General features: G+C 56.0%; 13 protein-coding genes and 1 non-coding gene across 14 annotated transcripts; 7 read left to right on the plus strand and 7 right to left on the minus strand.

Annotated features, from left to right (window-relative positions):
* Positions 1 to 2,299: 2,299 nt before the first annotated feature.
* L226DRAFT_522949 (terpenoid synthase) lies at positions 2,300 to 3,534 on the plus strand (the record flags this gene model as incomplete). The annotated part of the gene is made up of 3 exons (XM_067678792.1): positions 2,300 to 2,685; positions 2,750 to 3,038; positions 3,175 to 3,534. The coding sequence occupies 3 exons, from the start codon at positions 2,300 to 2,302 to the stop codon at positions 3,532 to 3,534; spliced, it is 1,035 nt and encodes a 344-aa protein (XP_067535793.1).
* A 436-nt stretch (positions 3,535 to 3,970) lies between these two features.
* L226DRAFT_560308 (homoserine O-acetyltransferase) lies at positions 3,971 to 5,741 on the minus strand. The gene is made up of 3 exons (XM_067683350.1): positions 5,416 to 5,741; positions 5,190 to 5,363; positions 3,971 to 5,133 (listed from the first exon to the last, which is right to left on the minus strand). Exons 1-3 carry the CDS (start codon positions 5,598 to 5,600, stop codon positions 4,122 to 4,124), a joined length of 1,371 nt encoding a protein of 456 aa, XP_067535794.1. The 5' UTR covers positions 5,601 to 5,741; the 3' UTR covers positions 3,971 to 4,121.
* A 124-nt stretch (positions 5,742 to 5,865) lies between these two features.
* L226DRAFT_486289 (NAD-P-binding protein) lies at positions 5,866 to 7,196 on the plus strand. The gene is made up of 3 exons (XM_067677154.1): positions 5,866 to 6,361; positions 6,440 to 6,642; positions 6,706 to 7,196. The coding sequence occupies exons 1-3, from the start codon at positions 5,962 to 5,964 to the stop codon at positions 7,126 to 7,128; spliced, it is 1,026 nt and encodes a 341-aa protein (XP_067535795.1). The 5' UTR covers positions 5,866 to 5,961; the 3' UTR covers positions 7,129 to 7,196.
* On the minus strand, positions 7,127 to 8,219 carry L226DRAFT_560310 (uncharacterized protein). Its single transcript, XM_067683351.1, has 4 exons — positions 8,110 to 8,219; positions 7,958 to 8,043; positions 7,628 to 7,861; positions 7,127 to 7,446 (listed from the first exon to the last, which is right to left on the minus strand). Exons 1-4 carry the CDS (start codon positions 8,129 to 8,131, stop codon positions 7,249 to 7,251), a joined length of 540 nt encoding a protein of 179 aa, XP_067535796.1. The 5' UTR covers positions 8,132 to 8,219; the 3' UTR covers positions 7,127 to 7,248.
* Positions 8,220 to 9,927: 1,708 nt separating this feature from the next.
* On the minus strand, positions 9,928 to 10,889 carry L226DRAFT_58122 (uncharacterized protein). The gene is made up of 4 exons (XM_067685542.1): positions 10,832 to 10,889; positions 10,489 to 10,781; positions 10,292 to 10,424; positions 9,928 to 10,234 (listed from the first exon to the last, which is right to left on the minus strand). The coding sequence occupies exons 2-4, from the start codon at positions 10,728 to 10,730 to the stop codon at positions 10,022 to 10,024; spliced, it is 588 nt and encodes a 195-aa protein (XP_067535797.1). The 5' UTR covers positions 10,731 to 10,781; positions 10,832 to 10,889; the 3' UTR covers positions 9,928 to 10,021.
* Positions 10,890 to 11,740: 851 nt separating this feature from the next.
* Positions 11,741 to 14,476, minus strand: L226DRAFT_534806 (metabolite transporter). Its single transcript, XM_067680756.1, has 18 exons — positions 14,366 to 14,476; positions 14,281 to 14,306; positions 14,199 to 14,225; positions 14,119 to 14,127; positions 13,918 to 14,060; positions 13,759 to 13,862; positions 13,576 to 13,697; positions 13,236 to 13,518; positions 13,178 to 13,184; positions 13,088 to 13,119; positions 12,981 to 13,037; positions 12,857 to 12,926; positions 12,721 to 12,807; positions 12,515 to 12,668; positions 12,431 to 12,451; positions 12,306 to 12,371; positions 12,157 to 12,239; positions 11,741 to 12,102 (listed from the first exon to the last, which is right to left on the minus strand). Exons 1-18 carry the CDS (start codon positions 14,416 to 14,418, stop codon positions 11,986 to 11,988), a joined length of 1,461 nt encoding a protein of 486 aa, XP_067535798.1. The 5' UTR covers positions 14,419 to 14,476; the 3' UTR covers positions 11,741 to 11,985.
* A 677-nt stretch (positions 14,477 to 15,153) lies between these two features.
* L226DRAFT_560312 (uncharacterized protein) lies at positions 15,154 to 16,220 on the minus strand. Its single transcript, XM_067683352.1, has 3 exons — positions 16,003 to 16,220; positions 15,768 to 15,903; positions 15,154 to 15,706 (listed from the first exon to the last, which is right to left on the minus strand). Exons 1-3 carry the CDS (start codon positions 16,133 to 16,135, stop codon positions 15,649 to 15,651), a joined length of 327 nt encoding a protein of 108 aa, XP_067535799.1. The 5' UTR covers positions 16,136 to 16,220; the 3' UTR covers positions 15,154 to 15,648.
* Positions 16,221 to 16,527: 307 nt separating this feature from the next.
* On the plus strand, positions 16,528 to 17,173 carry L226DRAFT_58226 (uncharacterized protein). Its single transcript, XM_067685548.1, has one exon. The coding sequence runs from the start codon at positions 16,622 to 16,624 to the stop codon at positions 17,012 to 17,014; it is 393 nt and encodes a 130-aa protein (XP_067535800.1). The 5' UTR covers positions 16,528 to 16,621; the 3' UTR covers positions 17,015 to 17,173.
* Positions 17,174 to 17,293: 120 nt separating this feature from the next.
* L226DRAFT_570881 (uncharacterized protein) lies at positions 17,294 to 18,003 on the plus strand (the record flags this gene model as incomplete). Its single annotated transcript, XM_067684486.1, has 4 exons — positions 17,294 to 17,320; positions 17,391 to 17,585; positions 17,654 to 17,911; positions 17,974 to 18,003. 4 exons carry the CDS (start codon positions 17,294 to 17,296, stop codon positions 18,001 to 18,003), a joined length of 510 nt encoding a protein of 169 aa, XP_067535801.1.
* A 650-nt stretch (positions 18,004 to 18,653) lies between these two features.
* On the plus strand, positions 18,654 to 21,759 carry L226DRAFT_534809 (DHS-like NAD/FAD-binding domain-containing protein). The gene is made up of 3 exons (XM_067680757.1): positions 18,654 to 18,875; positions 18,937 to 19,064; positions 19,424 to 21,759. Exons 1-3 carry the CDS (start codon positions 18,734 to 18,736, stop codon positions 21,374 to 21,376), a joined length of 2,223 nt encoding a protein of 740 aa, XP_067535802.1. The 5' UTR covers positions 18,654 to 18,733; the 3' UTR covers positions 21,377 to 21,759.
* A 139-nt stretch (positions 21,760 to 21,898) lies between these two features.
* On the minus strand, positions 21,899 to 22,566 carry L226DRAFT_612867 (uncharacterized protein; the record flags this gene model as incomplete). Its single annotated transcript, XM_067686437.1, has 2 exons — positions 22,138 to 22,566; positions 21,899 to 22,080 (listed from the first exon to the last, which is right to left on the minus strand). Exons 1-2 carry the CDS (start codon positions 22,379 to 22,381, stop codon positions 21,899 to 21,901), a joined length of 426 nt encoding a protein of 141 aa, XP_067535803.1. The 5' UTR covers positions 22,382 to 22,566.
* Positions 22,567 to 22,816: 250 nt separating this feature from the next.
* L226DRAFT_t119 lies at positions 22,817 to 22,887 on the plus strand. The gene has a single exon. It is a non-coding gene; the product is annotated as a tRNA-OTHER (tRNA).
* Positions 22,888 to 23,101: 214 nt separating this feature from the next.
* On the plus strand, positions 23,102 to 25,001 carry L226DRAFT_560316 (Poly(A)+ RNA export protein). Its single transcript, XM_067683353.1, has 7 exons — positions 23,102 to 23,345; positions 23,408 to 23,500; positions 23,562 to 23,735; positions 23,798 to 23,950; positions 24,011 to 24,257; positions 24,326 to 24,379; positions 24,447 to 25,001. Exons 1-7 carry the CDS (start codon positions 23,190 to 23,192, stop codon positions 24,629 to 24,631), a joined length of 1,062 nt encoding a protein of 353 aa, XP_067535804.1. The 5' UTR covers positions 23,102 to 23,189; the 3' UTR covers positions 24,632 to 25,001.
* Positions 24,990 to 26,575, minus strand: L226DRAFT_534813 (uncharacterized protein). The gene is made up of 4 exons (XM_067680758.1): positions 25,991 to 26,575; positions 25,835 to 25,935; positions 25,512 to 25,762; positions 24,990 to 25,445 (listed from the first exon to the last, which is right to left on the minus strand). The coding sequence occupies exons 1-4, from the start codon at positions 26,542 to 26,544 to the stop codon at positions 25,320 to 25,322; spliced, it is 1,032 nt and encodes a 343-aa protein (XP_067535805.1). The 5' UTR covers positions 26,545 to 26,575; the 3' UTR covers positions 24,990 to 25,319.
* Between the last annotated feature and the right edge of the window lie 908 nt (positions 26,576 to 27,483).

Consider the following 27,483-nt stretch of genomic DNA (forward strand, 5'->3'; position numbering starts at 1 on the left):
GGGCGCATCATGCCGTATACTCTACATTGAAGATGACATTTCGCCGGTGCACATATTGTGCCATGTCATATGCTACCGTAGCTCTAGTCAGCTCCAGCCAAGTCCATGACAGACCTTGTGGCGTTCGGGGCCCGTCAAGTCCACCGTACTTGTGTTAGGGCACGACCACTAGCACCTTTCACGGCATGATACACGGGCCTAGACAACCAAAAACTAAGTTCGCGAAATGCAAAAAACGTGCCGGCGCAGCTATTGAGCGTAATCCGGAAAGTCGGGAAGCTAGCGTGCGGCGCACTGGATGACTCGAACTCGGATTCGGTACCAGGACAATTGGGAATTACTCACGCTGAGCATCGAAGGGGTTACTCGCGATGACGCCATCTGGCGTAGCATGAGCTCAGGACACGGAGAGGCAGCCAAGCGAACCTGGAGGAGACCTAGAGGGCTGCGTGGGCGTCGAACTTGTTAACTTCAGAGGAGACCTGGAGGGACGCACTTAGGCTAGACGCCCAAGACGGAATGTTCCGGTGAGCGATACCACCGGTCAATGGCACGCTTCGTGTTCTTGACACTGATTCTCAATCCGCATTATGTCGCAGTTTCGAATATGTGTCACTCCTGGAATGAATATGACTGCAAGCAGGCTATGGAACTATTCTACTACCGGTATCTCCCCAGATGTGTTCAGGTTCGTTTGCATCTTCCGCGATGGCCGCGTTCGTGGCAATCGATATCATAGATTTCATTCCTCAGGCCTCACAGGATGACAAGGATACACTGATCAACGTGTGGATGAATGCTTCTGACCATCTCAACACCGCCAGACTCTCCCGAAGAACTTCGGCTCCTTCAAGTGGATGGCCACCCCGCTCGTGCGTCGAAACCGCCCCATGTCATATCATTCGCGCCGGACACCATCCGAAGGCACGAACAGCCTAGTACTGGCGTACAGGTGTGAAGATAGACTAACTTCGTGACAGTATCTGGCAGAGCCACACGCCATCCCATTCAAGGGACTGTACCTGTCCTGATGAACTGTGGATCTATGCGGTCTGGGGAAAGATCTAGCGAATCTCAAGTCCGGATGACCATGCCAGCGCAATAGCATTGTAGCTAACGCATATATCTCGAGTGAGTGGTGAGTAATGCCTTATCGAGCAACAGGGGACGAAGTCGCCGTGATCTTGAAGATGGTGTCAAACGGGTCGCTGTCCCTGGCTCGAGATGTGTGCTCCCAGGCTCATATCAGGGTAAGTATGTGCTCTATGCTGGCCAATACCCACAACCATCCACTCTGTGATGTCATCTGATATTAGCAATTATTGTCTGACGTGTACATTCATTTGATTAACAGTACTTCAACCACGGCCGATGATGCCTATTATGTGGGCTGTCCGTCACCGCGGTCTGAGTCAGACGGCTGGTATGGGGGCTGGGCAACACGTAGGACCATACGCGTACGAGGAGTCAGTGTCCGGTGTGGTCGGGGAGCGGTTGATTTTACCGGTGCGCTTGTCGGGCAGACCGCCGAAGGTGAGACGCTTTGCACAACCGTGACCACGATTATCTTGGATAATTTACTCAGATGAATCCTTTGCAGATATGGACGTCTTAATAATTCAATGCGACCGCTCTTGGTTGACGAGAGCAAGAGAAATGTGTCTTCTCTCACGCTGAGGTGCTGGTTCCCCACACGGCGGTACCAGCGCGAACCGCACGCGCGCCTTCTTCAAATTGCGCGTCTCTGCTCCCATTGACGCGTCCGGGGCCTTTCAACACATATCACTGCCGACCGACCGGTCCATTGTATGGTTCACCGGGTGTGTACTCTCGGCCGAGTTCCCCTCCGTCGGAGGTTGGGATTGGGAGGACAGACGCAATCATGTTGTTGCAGCCACCGCCGCTCCGTCCCGATGCTCCTGGGATGATGAAGCGTCCCATTGGAGTTGACGCACATTTCAAGATCCCGTTCCACCTCTTTTGCGCCGTGGCACTGCAGGCGGTCGTCACAAATGGCTAGCTGTCGGAACGCTCTGCCCATGACGGAAGACATGGACCGCCCAGTCTAGGGCTTGTTCTCTATGAGACGCAGGGAACGGACAGTCCATCGCGGCAAGCATTGCACCGGCGTTCACGAGATCGGTGGATGGCTGGTGTACGACCATAAAAAGGGACACCGAACGGACGCAGCTCCTCAGTACCCAACCTCCTCTCGCCTGCCTCCCGCCTCTTCAGCAGTCTCCTCTTCGGCATAAGTGCAACTTATCCCTCCTACACTATCATCTGCTTCCACTGCGCAATGTCTTCTTCTTCCTCTCCACTCCCCTTCTTCGTCCTCCCCGACCTGCATGCTGTAATTCCTTTCACCGGCTCTTTCAACCGTCATTACCCCGAAGCGGCCGCTGAGTCGTCCCAATGGATCAACAGTTACCGGGTCCTTTCGGATAGGAAGCGTGCATTCTTCCTTCAGGGAGGCAGCGAGCTTCTCTGTGCCCATGCCTACCCATACGCCGACTACGAACGGTTCCGGACGACCTGCGACTTTGTGAACCTCCTCTTCACGGTCGACGAGATCAGCGACGACCAGAACGAGAAGGGCGCGCATGAGACGGGCCTTACCTTCTACAACTCCATGAAGGAACTCACATACGACGACGGAACTACGCTCTGCAAGATGACGAAGGAGTACGGCCCCATCTCCGTTGATCTTACACACCTACCCGTTTCTGACATCACGCCTCCTTATCAGGTTTACCGCGCGCCTTCTCAAGCACTGCGGCCCTCTGACTTACCGTCGCTTCATCAAGCACTGCAAGGACTACATCGAGGCAGTTGCTTACGAGGCCGATCTTCGCGAGCACGGCACCGTCCTCGACCTTGACTCCTACATCACCCTCCGCCGCGAGAACAGCGCGGTGCGGTTCTGCTTCGGGCTCGCGGGTTATGCACTCGGTATCGACTTGCCCGATGAGGTTGTCGAGCACCCCGCCTTCATGGTCATGCATCTCTCGACCGTCGACATGGTCTGTTGGTCCAATGTGAGTTAGATCCACGGTCCCGACCCTGCAATACAAATTCACTGACGCTCTCCTCTCCCCTTCTCTTTCATTACTCAATTGCGCCGTCCTATGCCGATCTGTTTCATGCTTTCCCGTCGCCGTATCGGGTTGACAGGACCTCTACTCCTACAACATGGAACAGGCCATGGGCCACACCACCAACAATGTGATGACGGTCCTCATGCGCCACAAGGGCCTCGACCTCCAGGGCGCTGCGGACTACGTCGGCGTGCACTTCAAGGGCCTTATTGACACGTTCCTCGAGGCCAAGCGCACCCTCCCCAGCTGGGGCGCCAAGATCGACCATGAGGTCGCGCTCTACGCTATGGCTATGGAGAACTGGGTCATTGGAAACCTCAACTGGAGTTTCGAGACGCAGCGCTACTTCGGCCACGCTCGCCAAGAGATCAAGCGCACGCGGGTCGTCCACTTGTACCCGCGCCGGGTCCAGGAACCGTCTGACGACGAGGAGTAAGGTTCGTTGCACAGGCATTTCATGCTGCGCTCCTGCACTAAACCGCTATCTTTTCCGACAGCCTCCTGGGAGCATCGTGACCCAAGGGTCTCCCTCTCTCCAGCTAGCACTAGCTCTGAACGCCGGGTGCCTTATTTATCGTGCGCTAAGTATCAAAATATCTATTGGCTGCGGATTACTCGATTATGCTCCATCGCGACTCAGGACTGTGATTGCTTCGTTCACTACTGTAGCATATTAGCCTCTAGATGATTCTGCAATATTCTCTACCGTACATAATTGATATACGTTCACCTACGTTCACGTACATGTCTTCATAGCTGTCGAGGTTGTGGAGAGCGTTCAATATAGCACCGGGATCCCCCGGATCACACTTCGTGCACATGTCGCTGGGCTGATTGAAGACCGATCACTGAAACGCTCAAGTGAATGAAAGGCTGGGTTGAACAGCCGCTGTATTCTCCAGATCCGACAAAGCACGAAAGCTAGCACAGTACAGTTGGATGTAACGCTACATGATGACAAATTGCAGTGGTCCATTAATCAAACTCAACTCAACAATACGATTGCCCCCGAGGTCCAGCCCATTACCATCTAGTGATATCTGCTTCTGCTTCGCCGAACATGCTCGTCTTCTTGATCGAGAAATCATCCACCGGGATCTCGGAAACCATTTCACCCGTCCCTGATCTGTAGTACTCGGGAAACTCGGCCTTGAGGTACTCCAAGATGTGCTTGTTGATGAGCTCGAACTCGAGTAGGAAACCGTCGTGCCCCTCTGGAGATGGGATCATAACCAGCTTCGCATCCGGGATACCCTCCGCGATCACGCGCTGCTCGGACGGCATGAATAGACCGTCCGATTGGATGCCAATCACGAGCGCACGAGGCGGCTCCGTTCCAAGAACTCGCAGGAGCGCCGCATCTTCGTCTTCGTTAAGCGAGAGCAGGCGACCACGCGCCACATCGTGTGTGTCAAGTTTGCGGGTGATATGGATGTAGCAGTTGGCGTCGAACCGTGACGTGAACTTGTCCCCCTGGTACCGGAGGTATGACTGCGCGGAGAATATCGGCGGTCGAGGGGCGGACGACACGGGGGAATTCGCGCGCTCGGCATTCGATGACTGCGAGCCAAGGCGCGGGGTAGCGGGGCGCGACTGCGAGCTGCGGAGCCCGTCGTTGTGTGCGGCGAGCGCGTGGTCGGATGCCGGAAGTCCGGGCGAATGGGGGGGCGTAGGTACTCCATTATCGTTCGGGGCGGGCTTCTGCGGCTTACGGCCAAAACGGCGTTCGAACGAGTCCCGGGAGCGGTAGGTGAGGAGCGCCGCCATTCGCGCTGCGGCAAGGCCAGAGGCGGGCTGGGCTTCGTAGTATCCATCTTGATAGGAAGGGTCGCTGTAAATGCTCTGCCGCTGCGCCTCTCCCCAGCTAATGCACCACGCCGAGTGACGTGCAGACGTCGCGATGGGAATGATTCGCCGAATGTAGCCGGCGGGGGAGCAAAGAGGCCATTCGAGAACGGCCATTCCTCCCATGGACCCGCCAATCACGACTGCGACAGAACTTACGCCCAGATGGTCCAAGACGAGCTTGTGGATCCTATACAAAATGAATATGAGACCCTGAGCTTCGCCGAAACCAGCGAAAATACAGACCGAACGTCGTCCCGGATCGTTGTTAGCGGGAACTCTGGACCGTGCCGTTTCCCTGTGTCTGGGTTTAGCGTCACAGGCGACGCCGAGCCGTAAGGTGAACCCATGGTATTGGCACAGAAAATGAAGTATCGGCTGGGATCAAAGGCCTTTCCCCGGCCCATGAGAGGCCCCCACCTAGCGACAGAGTCAGATAAGATTCACCGCCGTGAAAATTTCCATGACATACCAGTCCTCGACGTCTGAGCTGCCGGTGAAGGCATGGCAGATGATCATGACATTGTCTCTGGTTTCGTTGAGAGTACCCCACGTCTTGTAAGCGACGGGGACATCCTTCAGAACATGGCCAGACTCTAGCGTAAACGAAGGAACGTAAAAGACGCTCTGCTCTAATAGATCGGTGAACGCAGACATATGAGGCTGATACTTGAGATAGCGGGAGTGGTGAGTGAGGGTAATGTTGAGAGGAGCAGCTCGTCTTGCTCAACAGGACGGAGCTTGGCTACCTATGGCGCAATCCAGGATAGAAGTGAGAAACTTGGTCGTGGTTGAGGCAAGACCTAGCCCGAGTCAAGCCGTTGGAGCTGGAGTCACGGCTAGTCTCAATATGGAATGGGCGCTACGTCCCTGCCCGCATAAGGCAGCCGACCTGGTTGGTCTCAACCGTCTCCACGCTCAGAACCACTGCCAGGAACACACCCACTGGCAAGCTCATCGCACAGCAGCCGAGCACATCGTGCCCCAGAACCCTAACGAACACGTAGCTGACAAGGTCATGGACAGCCTGACCGCAGCGTTGAGCTCCGTGAGGGTCACGGCGGCGCGCTACCCCCTTCTCGTCACTCTCGCCGCACTCCTCGTCGCTAGGCGACTATGGCGCCTCAAGCTGCGACGCTTGAGAACCTTGCCTCGCGCCCATGAACGTGTCTTGGTTCTCGGCGCATCCAGCGGAATAGGACGCGCAATTGCACACGAGTATGCAGCCGCTGGTGCTCGGATATGCATCGTTGGCCGCCGCGAGAACGAATTGAATCTGGTTGCGGACGAATGCGCAAACCGCTTCCCGAAAATAGCCGCGACATGGTCTTCTGACAGGCAAGACAGGGTCCTCGCATTTTCGGGCGACTTCAGCAAAGCGGAAGACATGTTAGCCGTACGGGACAATTTGGAACAGAGTGAGTCCCACGGTTTGCTTCTCAGGCCACGAGCTTACGCCGATATTGAGTGCTAATCTTGTTTAATCGCCCTTGCAGAGTGGGGCGGCTTGGACACCCTCATCGTCTGTGCTGGGGTGTCTGCCTTGCGCCCGCTACTCGAGGTTGCAGGGTTGGAACGAGTCGGCGGCGCATTCGTCCCTCCTCAGGTTGATGTCCAGGGCGTGCAACGTACCGTCGCTGCTGCTAGCGCCGCTATTCAGGGGAACTACCTCGGCCCACTCGTGTGTGCCGTGATCTTCGTGAGTAGCTCGTGAGTATCTCGTGAGCATGACAAGGCTTCTGACTGGATGCTTGCATCACAGATTCCCTTCCTGTCCACAACGTCTCGAGCCCCTTCCATACTACTCGTATCTTCTCTGGCAGCGGTTGTTCCCGCACCAACGCGCTCATTGTACACCTCCTCGAAGGCCTCGTCCCTCTTGCTCTACCAGTCGCTCGCAATCGAGCATCCCTCGGTCGCATTCTCGTACATCATTCCCGGGACGGTCGAGGGTGACTTCCGGGCGTCTGCTGTCGACGGTGGACGCGTACGCGAGGCAGACCCTAACAAGCATGGTTTGAAGCGCACGGTCGTCGCGAAGAGATGCATGGACATGATAGATAATGGGGAAAAGGCCGTCTTCATGCCAGTTTGGTATGGCCGTGTGGCTCACTTCGGTTATTGGCTTGCACCATCCTTATTCGAGTGGTTGGCTAGTAGGAAGTATGATTTCAAGGCACACTGATGTGGCCAGCACTATTCCGTTCTACATATCTGGAATTGATTAATATACATTGATTTCTCATCGGTACTACACATCCTCACAGCCAAGCAGCAGATTTGGATCATATGTGACAATCGTATATTATATGACCCTCCGTTCGCAACGGGTCTCGTTATGGATTCCTTCGCAATTGATATCGCAATACGGCATCGCGCACCGTTTGCATTTGTATTTACCCCAATATCCGCAGACAGAGCAGAGTAGCCGCGGTGGCTCAAGAGGAGCTGAAGCTACAGCCCTCAGGTACGTTGGTACGCCCGGTGGCATCTGTTCAATACCCTGAGCACAACGATGACCGGAACGCCGTCAGAAAAATTCAGGATGAGGAAGGTGATTTGAACACATGTTCAGGGACGCATACCATGAGATCCGTGGTATGCGAGCAGTGAGCGGTGAGCGGTGGGCGACGAGGTGTCAGGCGGGGTCAGCGGGCGGTCGGCCGACATAGAGGCCCACTCACCGATTCGTCGAGCAGGACGGCCAAATTCTTCTTGTACAATATGGCTGTGCGGATGTTCATCGTGGACTTCTTTGGCTTCTTCCCGTCCCACTGTCGTTTGTCCGAGATTGTCGCCTGGCGAGCACGGCCCTTCGTCGTGCGCCCGCCCGGCGCGACGCCCTCGTCTTCCTCGTCTGGCTCCCCACTTACACCTGCGTGCGCCCCAGAGCCGGTGGGTTCGGAGTAGTTCGAGCGCTGCAGCCCACCGAGGCAGTGCGTCATGCGGGTTGATCACTGAGACACCGAGACGAGGACCCTGTAGCGTCCGGACTTGCGGGCCCGGGGACGTACCTCAAGTTCATCAAGGTGCCTCTTCGTGCGCTTGGAAATGACGTCGGGATCCAGAGGCCCGCTTGTGTTCTGAGCCTGGCGAACAGCTGCAAGATGAAACAGACGCTGCGTGAGCAGTTGAAACACGATCCCACCGACGATTACGGACGTACGCTGTCTTCTTGCGGGTGGCATTGTCTGTCTTTGTACTGTATCTGCAACGTGTGCGTTCAGCGCGGCTTGCGCATAGCCTCGTCTGCGCGATTGGGCAGGTGGTCGTTCATGACCAAACAACACTCAGTCACTCTGTGCGTCTGTTATCTTGGCGAATCCGGCAAGAGGGCTATTGAACTCCGGGCGCCTATCAGTCCTTCTCACGCCGGCCCGCCAACCTGTTATCCCCTGCCCGACCCCCTCCGAGTCCGACTCTTGCACATTGCCTCCAACAAACGTAGTTTAATTCCATGTATGGCCAGATGATGATTGATGCAATATGCGGCAGACAATATAACTCACCTCATCGTCTAGTGACAGGTTACCTGGAAACGTGTCAATTGTTACGGAGAAATGCAGGAGGAAGAGAGGTCAGACTCCTCAAAAGGTAGTATCACCAGTTCCGTGCAGTTCTGAACAACATGCATTCTCCTTTGACATTCAGCGTCTACGGCTCGTCGGCCGTTTTCTCCCCGGAGATCGAGAGGGCTTCCGGAGATGCAGAGGAGAGCTTCATCCCAGACGCAGCGGAAGTTCATGGGACCATTCCTGAAGTGGCTTGCAATCCAGATCTGCACTCTCCGACTTGGGTGCTAGAAGATGACCAGGGTGAATGGAGACAAGGCGAACTCGTGTGTGGGGCCGTGCTGCTCTCATAGCGACGAGGTAATTCCCGCGGGATAACCGGTATCTTGACCTTGAAGGCACGCTCTCAATTCAAGTCCGTGAAGCGTATGGTGCTCCGTACTGACAGCGTGGTGCTTGGGCCGTACCAGCTGCCTCGGCACCTCATGGTGCTTTGGTCGGCTATTGAGGATGGCGTCCACCTCACCACACTCCGACTTTACCACAACACCGGCAACATCGCCTGTTCTTCCACCTTCTCCTGAAGACGGTCATGAATGTCCGGAGCGATTCGAGGGGAATCTGTCAGACCACGGCAGCGCAAGTCGCCCACACAACGGGTTCGTGGTGACCGTGCAGAACAAACAAAATACGTCTCCGCATCCTCTTTAGGACCCGAGTCGTCAAATGGTGCATCCTCCTCAGACATGACTCCACCCGGCTCAAGCGTGTCTTGCATCCAAAGAAGACGTATCTGAGGAGACGAATCATGGACTGCGGAAGAAGATCTGGGTGGCCTAGGCCGACGCCTCAAAGCATGTTATGCAGCAGGAACCTCGAATGAGCGCAATTCAGAGCTCACGGCAGATAACAACCTATCCCGTCTCGGCACCAGGAACGAGCCATCCTGGAAGACCGGACGAAGGAAAGGACCGCTTGTTCCGCCGCAGGACCAGATGCTGGACCTCTTCCGGCTCTCCGAGCGACGTGATCAATTGTCGACGAAAGACCTGCGAAATGAGACAGAACAGCGGATGCGTTCCTGAAGGAGATCCTCGCTGTATACCACACCTCCGGTGGACATCGAGCGGCATGGGAGCTGCTTCTCGATGTCAGGCAGAGCGGTCCGTCACATCTTATCGACAACATTCGTGGGATCTAGGCTTGACATTAACATTCACAGCGATGTCTTGTTTGGTCGTGACGCGGAGGGCTCGCGAGTTGGGTGTCCTGATGAGGAACCCAAGAACGACGACGTCACTGACGATGACGGTGACGGCGACGATGACGACATGGAGAATATCGTCTAGTGGGCATCGTTGTCGCGTTGACTTGGGCAGTGTGATATCGCAGTGTGTGCGGTTTATGTGCGCATGGCAAGCGTTCCGTCCTACCTAATCTCTGCAAGCCCAGTTTTACGATGACTGCACACACGACTATAGCGAGCAACGATGGTTTCATTGATCACACCAACATCATCCGCCCCAACTTATACAACTTCGTGACCATGGTATACAAGTCGGAGTTTTACAAAAACCGATACAGAATGAAGACCTGCCGCGATATGTGCTTTACTCTTTTCTTGCTGAACTGAGAGGTGAAACCGATAGACGATAGAAGATGCCGGTATGATGCGCTGCGCTCGGACGAAGTCGACAAGGCGGCTGGTGGCGAGTTTGAAGAATCCAGTAACGGGCGGGGACGACGCCGACACTCGGGACACTGCGCGTTGCGGTGTTGCTGAACGGCGCAAGCATGAGACTCTATCCGCTCCAACAGAAAGAGACTCGCACTCACCCAAGTATCCGCGCTACCAACCGCGACCTCCATCCAACCTCCTCCTCCTCCTCCTCCTCCTCCTCCCTCGACGCGACCTCCCAATGCTCCCCATAGCTCCTGACTCCCGATGTTTCCGGGTAGTCCTACTCCTCTACAGCGGAAAAGGATGGCGTTAGCTACGCGGGAAGGCCTGCCGGAAGCGTACTGGCACTCACTCGATGAATGTGGGTTTGTTGAGGTTTATGTATGTCCGCGGGCTACTTTTCCGCCCGGTTGCTCTTGTTAAACTGGTATAACTGAAGCTAGCGTCAGACACATGATGGCACGGATAGAGCACATCGGCACTCGGTTGGGTGAAGAAGACTGGCGAGAAATAGAGGCGTGCGCCGCGGGGGTAGGGTCCCGGTAGGGACAAGGGGGTTGGGGTAGAGTACTCACCTGACGTTCCAGCGTCCATGCATTCACTCTGGTTCGCAACGCATATTTGGCGTGCTCATCGTCGACACCTCTACGTCGCATGAGTGGAAGTGCATGAATGACGAGCAACGCGCGACTCACCGACCGTCCTGGGGCAACCTCCAGGGTATACACGCTTGACGAGGACGGAGGGGCGAAGACGGGGATGTCCTGGGTAATTAATTTGGTGTTTTCATAGCTGGAAGACGAAGTGTCAGCCTCTCAGCCATGGCGGGCAAAGCTAGCATGAGGAGGGGTGGAGGAGCGATGGTGCAGGGCACCAGGCAGTGGAAGGCGAGCATGGAGAGTAGAGGAGGGATAGAAGGCATGAGAGATAACACGTACCCGTAGAACTAGCCAGAGCATATGTCAAGCGACGACGGCGAGTCGGGGAGGGAGCAGACATAGGTCCCGATCAGCAACCCCAGCGGACAAGCTACAGACCGAGGATACTCACCGACCGTCCTGGGTACCTCCCCCCACCGTGCTGTCCCCCGCCAGACGTCGGCAGGAGATTGCGATGGAAGGAGTCCATTGGAGAGAGTCAGTGCGGGCTTGGACCCCTTACTTAAAGGCCCTGGATGTGTGGCTGACATACCCACCCGCTGCCTTACGGCGGTCAGCCCCCCCGGTCCTATCCTCCAGAAGTCTTCCGGTAGCACCCGCAGAGGCCGGTATGAAGCCGTGTGAGCGATGGCGAACGAGAATAGTACTGGGGGCTGGTTGCAGGTGGACATCCCCCGGAGGAGCTTGGAGTTGCGCAAGCGTTGAACGTTGAACTGTTGAAGGGGGACACACTAGAGCGTATATGTCATGAGAAAGGAGTTGCTATTGCGGACATCGAGCAGATATAGCATAGTGGTGTACTGTAGGAATGCAGAACCTCGTCGATGTGAGTTGTCCATGGTAGTGAGAGGTCAAGTTATGTAGGGGCGGTGCGTCTACAGTTCGCACAGAAGGTGGCAAGCATCCGGTGCACCGCGTCCCATCCTATCTCGTGTTCCTCCATTGTCCTTGCCAATGATTCCTGTCGGACCGAGGTATACATTCAATTTACTGTATCATTTACATGCACAAGAAGATAGGTATGATATATCATTAGCACAACAGACATCCCATCGAAACCCGGAGTCGTGAGACGTAAAGGCGAGAGCAAGTCATCACAACGACCGAAAAAGAGATACACACGAGTCCACGAACGTCGTGAAGGTCATGAGGCCCATGCAGATAGCAAGTCTGGGCTGGGGAGAAGGAACCTATGCGGCGACCGGAACCTTCTTCTCGTCGCTCTCGGAGGACATGGAGTCGGTCTCGGTTTCACCGAGACCCATCTGGGAAGTGTCGTAGCCGTGCTGCTCGAGGTATTCACGGAACTGAGGAAAGGATCAGCAACAGTGGATACAGTTGCGAGGCAGTGTTAAGCTCACCTTGCGGTCCTCATCCTCCATGCCATCGTGTTCAATGGGACGGATGAAGAAGAACGTGATGATAGCACTGAATATAGCGAGACCTGTGTGGTTGGGAATTGAGTATCACGTATTTATCGTTTCAGTTTCATTCAGTTTCATCGACGTACCACTTCCGATCCAGAAGGGGCCGGTGTTTCCGATGTTGGGGTCATTGGGGTGCATGGCCTGGAAGTCTGGAGACATTTTGTTAGTGTATTAGTTGTTGCGCGACTCAGAAGGTATCCTTGCTTACCATCCACGATACGCTGCCAGGCTGATCGCGAATGAGAAGTTGTCAGCGACGTTTGAAACGATTCAGAGGCGAGATGCAGCTCACCCCAAGTACCACCGAAAGCGCCGATCTTGCCGATAGCAGCGGCGATGCCGTAGAACTTGCCACGAACAGCAGTCGGGCCAGACTTGGCAGCGAGCATACCAAGACAGTTTCCCGGCCCAAGTTCCCCAAAGCTCAAGAAGATACCATAAACAACCTGGGAGGTGTGTCAATAAGCTGCCACAGGTTTTGGTTCCGATTCCACGCACAGCGAATGCGGCGATATGGTGTGTCAATTGTGTGTACAGCCCGCTCATAATGAAACCAATGATGGCTTGTGCGAGGAGGCCGGTAATCTGATCCGAGTCAGAGAAGCTTCTTCGATGGAAAAGTTGAGAGACTTACCATCGTCCATTTGGGTCCGAGATAATCCACGATAAATGCACCAGCGACCGTCCCGGGAATGTAGAACAAGCTATAAAATGGTGCGTCAGTCAGAAGTAACTTCATCGTGTATCCTGGTACATACTTGATGACAACCGACCAGCCGAACACGACGCTGAGCGAATCGCTGTGGCCAGTGATACTGAAGAAGGTCAATATCAGCAATATGAGATTTGATAAAGCAGAACTCACGTGTCCGTGACGGTGGAGGTGTACAGGCCGAACTACAGATGTCATCGTTCTTGTGAATATACGCCTTGTCAGATATGGCGAGTAGCTTACGGGGTACCTAATAACACGACTCAGCTAGAGCAAACAGAGTTTGAACACAACAACTTACGTGATGAAGTCATAGATGAACCAGGTGATGGAGATGGCCGACAGTCTGACCCAGTAACGACGAATGATCAGAAGATACGGGACGCTGCCACGGACCATGGAATCCTTCTTATAGCGGGTGGGTTCCTCCATGCGAAGTCGCCAGATGAAGACCGCAAGTGCAGGAACGACACCAAGTCCCAGGGACAACCGCCAGACAGCCCTGAGGTGGTTCTCGCCAAAGATCCAGAAGAGGACCAGCGGAACAAACGCGCCGATCACAAAACCGAAGTCAATCATCGTGTCTGCGAAATGCAAGGTTATCATTGTTGGTTTATCCGGCGCCTCCAGACCAGACTTACTGGTCGCAAGGGCGAACCAACGGTGCTGGGCGTTCTTGCTGATACCAGGCTCCTCAGATTGCTCCGACGCAGCGACCGAACCACACGGGTATTCAGCACCCACTCCGATACCAAGGAGGAAACTGTCCGCCGGCAATAGCATTAGCATGCCTCCGACCGAGCGGAGAAAATGAGGGTACTGACCGACACGCCATGAGCATCGCCAGCATACCGCCGATACTGTGGTGCGCGCCGGTGGAGGCGGCTGACAGTCCTGAGAACACAGCGACAATGCCCGTCGCGGTCATCTGCACATGACGTCGCTCGCGGCTATACTGCGCTGTACAGGTCGGGGGGACTCACCATTCCGAACTTGCGCCCCATCTTGTCGGACAAATACCCAAACAAGAGCATGCCAACGACAGTACCGGCGAACGCCAGACTGGAGAGGGTGGTACTGTAGTTCTTGTGCTTCGCGAATTCATCTCCGTAGACACGCTTGAGGACTATCCAGACCCACGGTTAGAACATGGCGTAGAATGATGCAAGTGCGTGAATACATACGCGTGTTGACTGTGAACGATACAAGCGCACCGACTCGGTGAACATATGCTCCGACAGAGCTGTATGTAAGAGGAACGCACCAGCACCAATGACGTTATTGGCGTAGCCTGGTCCACACGCGTCAGATAAGCTGTTTCACCGTACTATGCCTCCACGACTCACCGTCAGAGAAGAGAGCCGTCCCACAGCTGAACAAAACAGATGATGAACATACAGTCTAGCCAGTTCGGGAGTGAGGTGCACATACGCGAAGATAAGGGACACCTGAGAGAGGCCTTTCTTCCTGTATGCCTCGGACATCGTCTGAGCTACGCGCGGGGCGGGGGCTGACGAAGGGGGATAACGAGGAGGACAAGGGTCGAAGGGCCATGGTGAGCGGGGATGAGGTATATAACTGCGCACACGTCCTGGCTCTGACCACAAGATTCCATGACATCTCAACACTTTGATCTCTGATGGAACCCATATCGGGGCGCTGTACCTGGGAATTCCTACCTTATCCGGCCCCACACGCACGTTCGTGATATTCATGGCCATTCTTCTCGACCAGGAAGGCAGCCCGGAGTCGTCCTCCAGGTCGGCCTGCTTCTTCTTCTCCTACGCTGTCATAGGCGACACACGACTATCTGAGCACGTACAAGGCATCCTCTCGTCCCCCACCACGTCCTCGAGGCCAATCAAACTTGCATCCTATGATGATCGAGGGATGTTTCCCGCAGGTAGTGCCAAGATAGGCATCATCACCACGCCTCCAAGCTCTCAAATCATCGGAGCTCGCTCGCCCAACAGATTTGCCGCCTCATTCTGGAGGGGGCCAGTCTTGCCGACAAGTTACAACCATGGCGGCGCAACGTCTGCCCTGCACCCCGCACACCGGACAAGCGTTCGCTGTCGCCTGTGCAAATAGTCGTTCACGAGCATCACGCATCAACCATGGCACCAACATTGGATAGGGACTCAGCGCAAATAGACATCTGTCGTAACCTCCACATCAGGGACGAGGCGGATCTTGATCATGTCTACCGACCCCTTCCACCACGTGCCATGGCAAAGAGCATATCTTCTGAGACCCACATGGGTCGTCCGCGCTTTCGTTCGAGGTTCCGTCCGGCCACCAACCCCTGACAAAATTGCTACCGCAGCCACACCGCGGCACGCTTGAACTGTTTCGTCAGAGGTCAATGTGGATGAAGACGGTGGCAGTATTCGTGACACAACAGACACAACCTTAGACTGCGCTACGACCCTGCTGCGACGTACTCGACCGGAAGATCATCCCCCGGTAAGTAGACGCGCCCTAATGCGCTGGAACTGCCTTGCGGGGCCCGACGATGCACGGAAGACCGTAAACCTTGATTTGAGGGAACCCATCTTGCGCGGGATCTGTCTTCGTCCGGGCGAGACCGCATCCAAATTCACCACGAACCTTCCGGGCATACGGGGACAGAAGAGATGAAGAGGACAGGTGCATTGATACAGAATTGGATCCGAGGTAACATCGTCGAGGCACACCGCGAAACAGAGTGCAAATTAGTGCTGCATTGACTCCGGGCCGCCACCGTTGCCCTTTTTCTTCGCCAATTCGCTCCTGGGACACATGCAGACGCATGAGAGAGTGGCGAGGACAGATAGGAATAGCTTAGACGCACCTTAGCTGCACACTGAAGTCATCCTCGATATCATCGTCGTCCCAGTTGTCCTCCCACAGCTTGTCCCCGCCCGACTTCGCCGCACCCGGCGCTGTGCCGCCCAGATGTGCGAGGTCTGTCTGAGAATCATCCCAGTCTAGATCACAGCGAGGGCGCGGTCAGCACGAACATTCGTCCGTACAAGATAATGCGAGCAGAGGTCTTGGCCGCATCGCATGACACATGAGATACATACCTGCTACAGCGAACTCTTCGAACTCGTCGTCTTCCTCCAGCACGCCCAAATGAGGGACGTCATCATCCTTCGTGTGCTCGACGGCGGCAGAAGTGCTCTGAATGGGTTGAGATGTAGATGCAGACGAGGACATGGTGGTAGGAACGCAAGTGCTAATGGGGTGGACGCGTCGAGGGACGCGTCATTTCGCGTGGGGCGTGGGAAAAGGAAGACGCGTGCTATTGTAGTATGGCGCCTCCACTTCCAAGTTTCAAACCACCCGCAGTGACCCATCATCTTGTTCCAAGTCTCACGGCGTGCATACCCAAAATTCAGGACCCCTGACAGCACCGTGACATGCACGTGATGCCCGACCAGTCTCAAACAAGTCACGGATTCCCCTTCGGAAAACCCTCGGATAAATAGAAAATCGTGACAGGAAAGGTGTCATGGGTATGTCCGGGCGCTGTCGGGGGTCCCGACATTTTGGGATGCACGCCGTGTCTGCCCTTCAGTGTCCCGAGATAATCCTCACCAACGCCCTCTCAACATTCTCATAATATCTCGAGTGTCTGCAATCGGTGATCCCTCAGGTTCAGTCCGCTACGCTCGCATTTCTGGTGAACAATACGCCACTCGCATGCGCAGTGCGTCTGCTACATCTTCTGCGAACCCGATGTCGTCTCAGCCTCCCAAGTCAGCGAATGTGAAGAAAAAGAAGAAGAATCCCTTTGACGATGACTATATCCAGGCCGACTTGAATTGGTTCAAGGACAAGCAAGCTGTCCACTCCGAGCCGCCCATTTCCGCCGAAACCCAAGGAGACTCGAATGGAGAGGCTATAACGACCCAATCTCCATCCACGGGTGAAACCAGCACCTTGGCTGGGCAAAGGAATGAAGTGTCTATGCGGCAGCGATCACGCTCTCGTTCACCCTCTATCCCCTTACTGCAGGTGATGCAAGCGAAGCTGAAGTCATCGCCTCCTGCTGCAGCTTCGAAGACAGACAAACCGAAATTCCACGCCGGGTAGCCGGAAGGCATTCGTGAAGCAGAAGGGGAAAGGTAGGGGTCCACCTGGAGTCAAGGTGCTGCCTGGCCTGCACCATGATGATCGGCAAGAAGAGGACCCTGACAAATCGTCGAAATGTGCTGCGGAGCCTTTGGTCGCGGATTCGTCCATTTCACCGTTCGCGCAGAATTGCATCCGTCTGCTTGGCCTAGTCTGTGGTTCTTCATCGTACACTTCTGCGCAGAGGCCGGTGACGCTGGCGTTCGAGCTCACCACTGAGGAGATTACGCAGATCGAACGATGGAGGAACCGGCACACATCGCCGGAGTAAGTGAACTTCTACACGCGATTTACGGCGAATACGCTGACGCTCTGCCTACAGCGATCTCTCGACTAGCATGTGCCTTTCCCTAGTATCTTATTCGACGTCCCAGTGGCCTTCGCAGGAGACGAAGCGGAATCTCCCATGAACATCGTGAAGTGCGGTCGTCCGGCGGAGTGGCCTACAGACTCGTCGATCTTCGGGCTGCTGAATACCACTGATAATTGTGGACCGCCGCAGAGCATTGCGCTTGCACCTCCCTTCATCCAGGTAAGTGTCGTATGCTCGTCATGCCCGTGGCGCCAGTGTTCCTGATATTGATGATCCTTTGATACCAGTGCGAACCCGACAGGTCCATTGACCTTGGTGCACATAACCTGCTTCCGGGTGTGAATACGTTGCAGATATACCAGTACCGTGACTTCTCAAACAGGGTCTTTGCCGTTGTCCTCCATCGCCCTACCGCTGCCCAGCGTGCGGAGCTCCAGCGATTCCATGACCAGGACCGCATGTGGCACGAGATGCTGGACAAGCTGGGCACATTTGACTTTCCCGTGCCGACGTTGGTGGCACCCACCTTACCCAAGATGAGCATAGTGAGTGACAATTAGCGTCTCTACCTCGTACTCACAACTGACCAACAAACCTCCTAAACCAGATGAACAATCGCTGTGTAAGGGATGTGTAACTTAGCTCATGTGGCCATAGTCTTCCCCTGGTCATTACCCAGACTTGAGACTGGCATACAGTTCAATGAATTGGGCCGAATGGAGCGTCGTCGGCCCTGGCATTGAATACCGAACATTTCGCCGGGCCTCCAGTTGGTGCGGAATATTCACACCCAGATCGTTCGATGAATGACTCCCGAACTGGTCCCGCTACGCGCATACTCACTAGCACTGGTGACGCTAGCTACCTCGTGGTATATATATCAAGGCTGCTAACTTTGAGAACGGGAGCCGTTTCGCACCGATTAGTTTTCATGCGTCACCTCAGCGCGAGGTGCACATGTTTATCTCTCGGCATCAACGATGTGTAAACGACGGACTACTGACGAGTGGGAACGAGAACTACCATGACATAACAGCTTGAAGCCCGTGTGGTGGGATCCCAAGGCGAACAGAAGCAGAACTCGATGACGGCATAGACCATATGTTGCGATGATAAAGCTGCGGTAAATCGGGCATAAGAAGTAGGTGCAAGCAGGTGTAAGTAAAGTAAACAACTACGTGGTTATAGAGGAGATAAACGGAGATTTGAAAGCGCCCCCCGACTCGACCGGCGCGCCACCGCGTCAAGTGCCCAGGCAATCGAACTGCCTGCTCCCAACGCTTGTCCCCCTCTTCCACGACCTCCTGTCACTGCGCACACCTCGTCCGTCGCGTCCGTCCCGCCCGCCACTCCCCAGCAGCCTTGCGATGACGGCGTTCCTGCCGCTCGAGGCGGCCACGCCGTTACCGCCCTCGCCAGCGTTTCTTGTGCCTTCGCCCGACCCCGCCAGCCACATGAAGCGGGTCGTCAAGGCTATTCTTAAGGCGCGCCGCATAGCAGTCGTTTGCGGTGAGTGGCGAGCATATGAGATGCCTGGTGCGCTGTTGGCTTACTGGACGCGGCGCTGTAGGTGCTGGTATCTCTGTCCAGGCCGGTATCCCTGACTTCAGATCTTCTGAGGGCCTGTTTCAGTCGTTGAAGAAGGACCATCCGACGCTGAGCTCGGGCAAGGACTTGTTCGATGCGTCGGTGTTTAATGTGAGTCCTACATCTGGCTGTGGAGCTTGCTGCAGAGGTCGTCATGGTCGTCGCCATTCATCGTCGTCGCAACCCCTCGCAACGCGGCCGCGCAGTTCGCCTCATGCTGGGATGGCACACGCAAGTATTGTGGCCCGAGGCAGAAATCCGAAGAACCACCCATGTGGCCACGAGCACATTGTTTTCTAGGGTCATCGTTGCCGGTGCCTTAAGGGGAGGGACTGTGAGGGTTTAATTTACACCCCCTTCGATGGCATGGCCTATCGTGAGCTCGATCATACGCAGCGCAGACCTCTCTGCATCCGTTGCTTCACGGCCAGCGTCGTGCAAAGTTAATGAACTCACCCCCATGCATCTAGTCGGAAGACACTACTTCGTTATTCTGCCAAATGATCGCGCAGCTTTCACAATTGTCGGATGCTGCCCAGCCCACGGCTTTTCATCGATTCCTCCGTATCCTCGACGAGCGCCGGCGCCTTCTACGAGTGTACACGCAGAACATCGACGCACTCGAGGAAAAGTCAGGCCTTACCTTTGGAGTCCCGGAGCTCGACGTCAAACGGTCTAAGCCGCGTTCTACCAAAGGGAAGGCTGCTACTGCCGAACCTAGTGCACCCGCCCCTGAGGAACCGTCGACAAGCCGGCTACCATCACCCCCTGTGGAGACGCCCAGATGCATCCCCCTTCACGGCACTCTGCAGTTCATGCATTGCCAGACCTGCACGCACTCATTTCCTCTGCGTGACTACGTCGACTCTCTTAATACTGGGACACCCCCTGCTTGTCCTCAGTGCACTGCTATGGAGGAAACCAGACAGCTCGTTGGCAAGCGGTCCCGAGCTGTCGGCCGGCTACGCCCGAGCGTCGTACTCTACAACGAGGACCACAAGGACGGCGAGGAGGTTGGCAATGTCGTGCGGAAGGACCTTATGGGAAGCTCTAAAGGCAAGGGTCGCGCGGGAGCGGACCTTTTGCTCGTTGTGGGCACGAGTCTGCGCGTTCCTGGGACGAAGCGCATCGTGCGCGAGTTCTCCAAGGCCGTGCGTTCACGGCATGCTGCGATGAATACACCAGCCGACGAGCCCTCGACATCTGCCCACGGTCTCGTGACACCCACCCCGTCTCCTCGTCGGTCCCCAGTGGAGGATGAGGAGCCTCCCGTACGGACAATTTACCTCAATCTGGACTTCCCCGTTCCCACGAGAGAGTGGGATGGCGTGTTCGATGTATGGATACGCGGGGACGCTCAGACCTTCGCACGCATGGTGCAAGAGGAGCTCGAGCGGGAAGAGCAGGCCAAGGAAGCAGCTGAGGAACGCCGGCGTAAACGGAAAGAGGCTGCCGCAGAGACCGCGCGACAGGCTGAAGAGCAGGAGCGGCTAGCAGAACAGCGCTCTAGCCAGGACGTTGGCGGCAAGAAGGGCAAGAAGAGGAAGTCGGAGAACGGGGACGCCCATGCTCAACCGGTGAAGAAGCGGAAGACTGGCGCTCCACCGCTGTCTCCCGTGTCCCCGTCAAAGAAACCACGGAAAGCCGGAGCAAAGGACAAGGAGAAGAACAAGTCGCGGAAACGCGAAGACACTACGTTGCCCACTCCTCCCGTTTCCAAAGACGACCCATCGAAGCGTCTTGTCATCAAGGTCCCCGCCAGAGCCAAGCCGGTGCCAGAAGTGGTCATCACGACGACGCCGTCCAACGTACGTGACTGTGGGCCCCTCTCATCTCCGTTGTCTTCCCCTCCAATGTCGACCTGTCTCTCCCCGCCAGCTCTATCGAAGACGGCAAGTACGATGACTCCGCTGTCCTCGCCTCTTTCTTCGCCACCGCATTCCACCTGCGCAGAGTCGGTGTATGACCTCTCGCACATCAGCACCACCTTGTCGCAGATATCTTCTCCGCTCTCATCCCCTCCTGCGTCTATCGGCGTGCCCTCGCCACCTAAACCGAGCCGGACGATCAGCGCCACGACGCTGTCGCCCCTGTCATCACCACCGGACTCCCCCTATTTCGAGGAGCAGCAGCCGGCTTTCCGACGTCAAGAGCTGTCTCCTTCGCCATCACCGTCGCCCAGCAAACGGCGGCGGGTGTCGGGAGGTGTAGGCCAATTTCTCGGCGCTCGTCCCGGTACAGGGAAGGCGTCGGTCAAGTTCCCTCAGTACTCGTTAGGCCTTCACCAGCACGCTGACCTCTCTGGCTCGAGCGACGAGGGCGAGGATGCCCCTCGTGGCGATCCGGAGAGTCGTTATCCCATGTCGTACGTTCGGAGTCAGACACCTCCCATAGACCATCGTAGAGCAGGACACTGCCGATAAGGATACCACGTCCTAGCCATCCATCAACCTCGCGCATGCGCTTGAGTTGAGTTACACATCGCTACATCGCATCATCCTTGTACATTCACCGTGCACGACCAGTTTGACGGAACTGATGCTCAGAGCTTGCAGTTCGGCTACCTTATTCTTATTTGTACGACCAGACCGTGCACCTCATCCGACCCTCGCATATATGTATCATGGTGTACTTCCGAACACTTACGAGTACATTCCTCTTCCCAATAATCTATGAGCGTTCTGCTCTCCCTTCCGCATTCATCTTCCCCGGACTTGCTTTCCCCACAGATCTGTTGTCTTTTACGAGACCACTCAAAGCCCCTTTATGCGTTGTTCCCTCTGACCGAAGCAAACCTTCAATAGATTTTATCGAACTCGACGAGTTGCTCCGGTTGACACGAAACTATCATGATCGTCAAGAGATGCGACTTTGGTACAAAATTATCGTACAACATGTGAGTTTACTCCTCCTTTCAAGCCTCGACGAACCTAACAGCGAACCCTTCAGCGGCGGCCAACGGCTGCACCGATTTCAACGTCCGGCTGGGCATCGGAGACGCCAGTCTCATCGAATGCGCGGTCGAGGGCGCGCTCCTGCTTGAACGCGTCGACGCGATTGCCGCGGGTGTACCCACGGACGTTCCGCTCGTCGTCGGCGGTGTTCGACAACAACTCGTCGACTTCGCCTGACATAATTGAGATGTGAGAGAAGAACGATGAGCGTGCACTGGGAGGCAACATACCCCTGGGGATGGTCCCAGTCTCTTCAGAACGCTCCGCCTCGCGGTCTTCCTTCTGGTAGTCACGGAGCGTGGGCTGGTTGTCCGCGCCACGAGCGCCGACGGGGTGCATGTCGGGATCGGTGTCCTCGTCAAACGCAGCGTTGTCGGGGCGAGCGTCCGCCATGGGGTTGTAGGTCATGTTGTCGACCTCACGCTGTCCGGGAGGCAAGTTGTAGGGACCGCGCGACTGGGAAGAGTTGACCATGGTGAATTGTGACTAGCGGTGGTAGTGATGAGTATGTAGCGGAGAAAAGACTTTGCGGACAAGTCTGCGAGCCGCTTGGGTCTATATATCCTGGAAATTGGAGTCGCTTCCGTGCTGTAGAGCCTCTTGCGCCGCGTCCTCTGACCTCAGCTCGACGTCACGGCGCGGTAAGATCGTAGGACCCGCTTCTCTAGACTTACTATACATGGTTGTTCCCTTACCAAAAGAAGCATTCCCCGCCCCATCTCTGACGCGGATTCAGAGTACGCAACTCATGACGTCTGCAGACATGTATGAGAACGTTCTGCGATGTGCATCCTCTTGTTGAGCCAGTTCCGTCGTCCAAGTTTGCATCGAGAGTGAGCGGTCCTAGAGAGTTCCAGCGTGCTGAAGGTTCAGTAGGACTCGGATAAACGACTTTGCCATCCTGAACATGGCCGGCTGGCCTAATGGTTAAGGCGTCAGTTTCCGGTTTGAGAGTCTGGGTTCGAATCCCAGGTTGGTCGTTTTTGCTTCCCTCTCATATATGCAGACACATCGTAGCCAGCCCAGTGGTGTATATGCATGTGAGGCCTCTGCAACCTCATCAGAATGAACGTCCAGTGCTGTGGAGGGACGCTCGCGGCAAGATCGCGGTGTGACCATGTGATTGCCTCTTATAGAATAAAGGTCACGCGTTGTGGAAGTGAACTCTGCCGCATGCCCTGGAGTCTGCGGTCTTGCCTCCCTCCTTCATCTCCGTCTATTAGTATCAGCTCTAACCCCCCTTCACCCGCCGACGACTATCACGAGCTGAAGTGCCAGCACAATGTCGTTCTTCGGGAGCTCGACTTCGGGCACCCTCGGTTCCGCCGCTGCGGCAGAGAAAGATATCGAGGTTGCCGACCCACCGACCGACTCAATATCTAGCTTGGCTTTCTCACCGAGCGCGGACTACCTTGCGGTTGGATCCTGGGACAACAATGTGCGCTCTTGGAAGACTTTGACGCGTCACAAAGGACATGGACTAATGTGATATGCGGTTAGGTCCGCATTTACGAGGTGGGCACGAACGGCCAGACGCAGGGCAAGGCGATGTACCCGCACCAGGGGCCCGTGTTGAGTGTGTGTTGGAACAGAGTACGTAGCTTCTTTTCTTGAGAGGAGCAGGAGATATCGACCGTGGTGCGTGTCCTTTCAGGATGGATCGAAGATACTTTCCGGTGGCGCAGACAACGCAGGACGCATGTTCGACGTGACCACCGGCCAAGCATCGCAAGTTGCCCAGCACGACGCGCCGATCAAGGTTGTGCGGTGGATTGAATCCCCTCAGGGCAGCGTGCTTGCGACGGGTAGCTGGGACAAGACGGTCAAGGTGCGCGTCATCCCCTTCATGATCCCCATTCTGTCTCCCCTCATGTTGGCCGACGTGTGTAGTACTGGGACTTGCGCACACCGACCCCCGTATCCACTGTCCAATTGCCAGAGCGGTGTTACACGTTGGACGTCGTATTTCCGCTGATGGTCGTCGGCACCGCCGAGCGCCACATACAAGTCTTCAACCTTCAGAACCCCACCACCCCCTTCAAGGTCAGTCATCCCCCCCCTGGTCTTAGCCTTTGACTAACGTCTCATGTGTGCGTGATCCAGACATTGGTCTCGCCACTCAAGTGGCAGACGCGTGTAGTATCTTGCTTCCCTTCCGCAAACGGTTTCGCAGTCGGCAGCATCGAGGGGCGTGTAGCTATCCAGTACGTCGAGGAGAAGGACTCGTCGAACAACTTCTCGTTCAAGTGCCACCGTCGCGACCAATCTCCGACAACTAAGGACCAATCTCTGGTCTACGCCGTGAATGACATCTCCTTCCACCCCGTGCACGGTACCTTCTCTACCTGCGGTATGTCATTACACATGTCAACCTCCTTATTCCTTATTCTCCTTCAACTCAACTATTTTCGTGCATAGGCTCCGACGGCACCATCAACTTTTGGGACAAGGACGCCCGCACGCGTCTCAAGTGTACGTCACCCCTCCCCCCACCCTTTGTTTACTCAGCCTCGAGGCTCACTAAAGACCTCTCCTGCAGCATTCGAACCCGCCCCGGGTCCGGTTCCGTGCACGGCCTTCAACCGTACGGGCACGATCTTCGCGTACGCGGTGTCATACGACTGGTCGAAGGGCCACTCGGGCATGACGCCCGGCCACCCGAACAAGCTCATGCTGCACGCGTGCAAGGACGACGAGGTCAAGCGCAAGCAGACGAAGCGGTAAGGTGCGCTGCGGTGCGCCGCTGTTGGCGGTCGCAGTCCCTATACCGCGAGCCGACGTTGGGCTTGGCGCTTGTGGATGTGTCTCGTACTCGCCAGGTTGAGGTTGGAGGGGAGGGTGGGATGGAAAAGTACGTCGTATGTGTGGAACGCGATACACCCCGCTGTAACTTCATCGCCCTCGGCACTCCGTGTCGAGTTATCCCCTGTCTTGTCTTCTGTTCTGTTTCTTTCTATCTTTCTAGCATCATGTCCAATGCTATCGTGTTGTGCTGTATCCTCATCCGGACTGTCCGATGTAACACTTGGTGGACTACTTGCGACTAGGTCGGCGAAGACTCGTAGACCCATCGATTCGGCCAAACCCTAGACACGCGTCGCGCATGAAAGATAAGTATGTGGTGTGTCACATCGAAACAAGGCATGCATTAGATTGGGCTACACGACTCTGGAACTAGCGACGAATTAGATCCTCTTCTCCCTACAAGTACCTAGATGGCGCAGTGACGCCCCGTCCGCGCACGCGCGGAGGCGACGCGATGAGTAATAGTAATGTACATTTGACTGAGTCGTGGCGTATCGTGTGGAGGATAAACAACATGATAATGGATGGTATAATGCGATGGGCAAGCACGGAAGATGGGAGCACTGGACGGCATATGCAAGGCAGGGAGAGAGAGCTCTATAGGTGCTCACTGGTTCTTGCCAAGCGCCTCCTTTTGCTTCTGGGCCTCTGCAGCCTTGACCTCGCGCATGGGGTCGAGCTCAGAGGCTGGTTGCCGGTACGAGTTGCCCATGCGGTCTGCCAAGGTGAAGTACTGCCGAACGAGTCCGCGTCAGTATGCCTGCTGAAAACAGTTTGACGTCAGGCGATGGGCACGTACCTGGCCGTAGTTCACAGTAAAGTAGAGATGGTGCAGCGTATGGTGCGCAGGGCCGTTGATGATTTTCTCGAGAGGGTGATCGGTAATCATGTCCGAGTCGTGGATGAGGATGGACCAGAAGTTGACGAAGACGAAGAGCCCAAGGTACAGCTTGCGGTGGAGAGGGAAGAGGTGGATGAAGAAGTGGTAGGGGAGGGACTGGGCGTAGCCGTCGAGGGGGTGGAAGGCGTGCGACGCGAAGGGAGTAGGAACTGCGCGAGACCATCAGCACGCTACGAAGCAAGGGCGTGTGGGGCCAAGAAGCACAAATGACGAGTACTCACTGAGCCACTTGTGGTGGGGCTTGTGCAGCCACTTGTAGCAAATGGGGTTGTGCTCCCAGCGATGAATCCAGTAGATGCAGTAATCCGTGAACACCAGGAAGCTGCGAATGGTCATGAGCCAAATGTGACGTCTCGTAAGCTGTGGCGGGTACTCACAAGAATATGGAGAAGAAGATGTAGCCCCAGCCATACTCCGAGACATCGTCATAGAGCTTCGTGTGGCCGCGAACCTCGGCGAGGAACCAAGGGAGGGTGAGAGCAGTCATTCCTGGGAAAGCCTTCAAGCTGGACTGGATCTCGAGCTTGACCTGGTTCTTGAGGAAGCGTGGATGCTTCATCATCTCGTGGTTGAAGATGAACTTGTAGGAGAGGCCGGCGAAAATGAAGTAGAGGAGGTGGATGCCAACTAGGGTGATTGCCAGGAGGGAGATGATCTGGCGGGGCATGTAGTCTCGTGGCCATGCGGAGAGGACGTTGCCAGACTGGACGAGGGGTGCGGTGAGGAGCTCATTGGGAAGTGGTGGGTGGGGAATGTAGGAGATGAGCTGGGACCAGGCGGAGGGCTGGGAGGCCGGGGGCAAGACGTGAGAAGAGGCATTGTATAGGCCGGCTGCATTGGAAGAGGCGGTTGTGAACGCGGACACGGGAAGAAGCGCTGCCCATGCACGGTCAAGGACGTAGTCGTCTGCGAGCTTGAGGACGATGTCCATGTCGACGGGCTGGTGCTGGGCTAGACTAGAGTGGGTGTTGGCAAGCCGGCAGCAAGGAAGACGTCGGGAACGACGAAGAGAGGGACCGAGCAAGCCGTGTTGCTTATAAGCCAAGCGCGCATTCGAAAGTCGTCCCACTCGCCTTGAATTTTGACGTGCCATTCCGCATGTGATCAGATTAGATCATCCACATCTAATCTTGCCGCCGGTCGGCGATGGCGCGGCCCCCGGCGTGCGTGGAGGTTGCTGACCCAGTGTCCGTGCCGTACGCGTACGCTGCGCAAGGGTCGCCCGCCGACGTGCCCGGCTGCGTCGACGATGCCCCTCCGCCTCGGCCGCTGGCCATCTTGCAGCCCGCCTGCTGGATCGTGCGGAGGCGGAATCGCAGCGGGCGCCCCTGTGTGCGCACTGGGTCCGTCTGTGGAGGCCTAGTGGTGCCCGGCCAGGCCGACCTCCTGGGGGTCGTCTCACGTCTTCGTCTCCAGTGAATACAGAGCACCTCCTGCAATCGTACCACTCACCTCCAGCCGAGCCGACGTCGACGCATGCCGCTGCTGCCGGGCGCTCCCCCGCAATGGCCATTCCTGCACGCCTCGGCGAGTCGGCCCCGTCCTAGGCTCTGATAACGCCGCCAGGTTCGTCCATGTCGCCTTCCGCGCTGGTCTGGGGCCTCTTGCTCGAAATATGGGCGAGGTGGGAAGAGACAGGAGCGTGCAGGCCGCCTGAAGGCCTACATCCGCCCCAGGCCAAGAATTGTACGTCACTCTACCGATCGGTGCCATCTTCCCATGCTCGTGCTCACTCGTCTTTCAAGCAGGTTCGCGGCTTGTCTGCTAGGGCTCCTCCGGATCCTGGGATCTTGCAGCTTTGGCTTGCTGTACCCACGAGCAGCATGCGATTGCCTGTACGCTTATCCTATCAGCGGCCCCGGGACCTCAG

This window comes from Lentinus tigrinus (genome assembly GCF_003813185.1).
Source record: "Lentinus tigrinus ALCF2SS1-7 unplaced genomic scaffold L226scaffold_11, whole genome shotgun sequence".
In the NCBI taxonomy this organism is placed as follows: domain Eukaryota; kingdom Fungi; phylum Basidiomycota; class Agaricomycetes; order Polyporales; family Polyporaceae; genus Lentinus; species Lentinus tigrinus.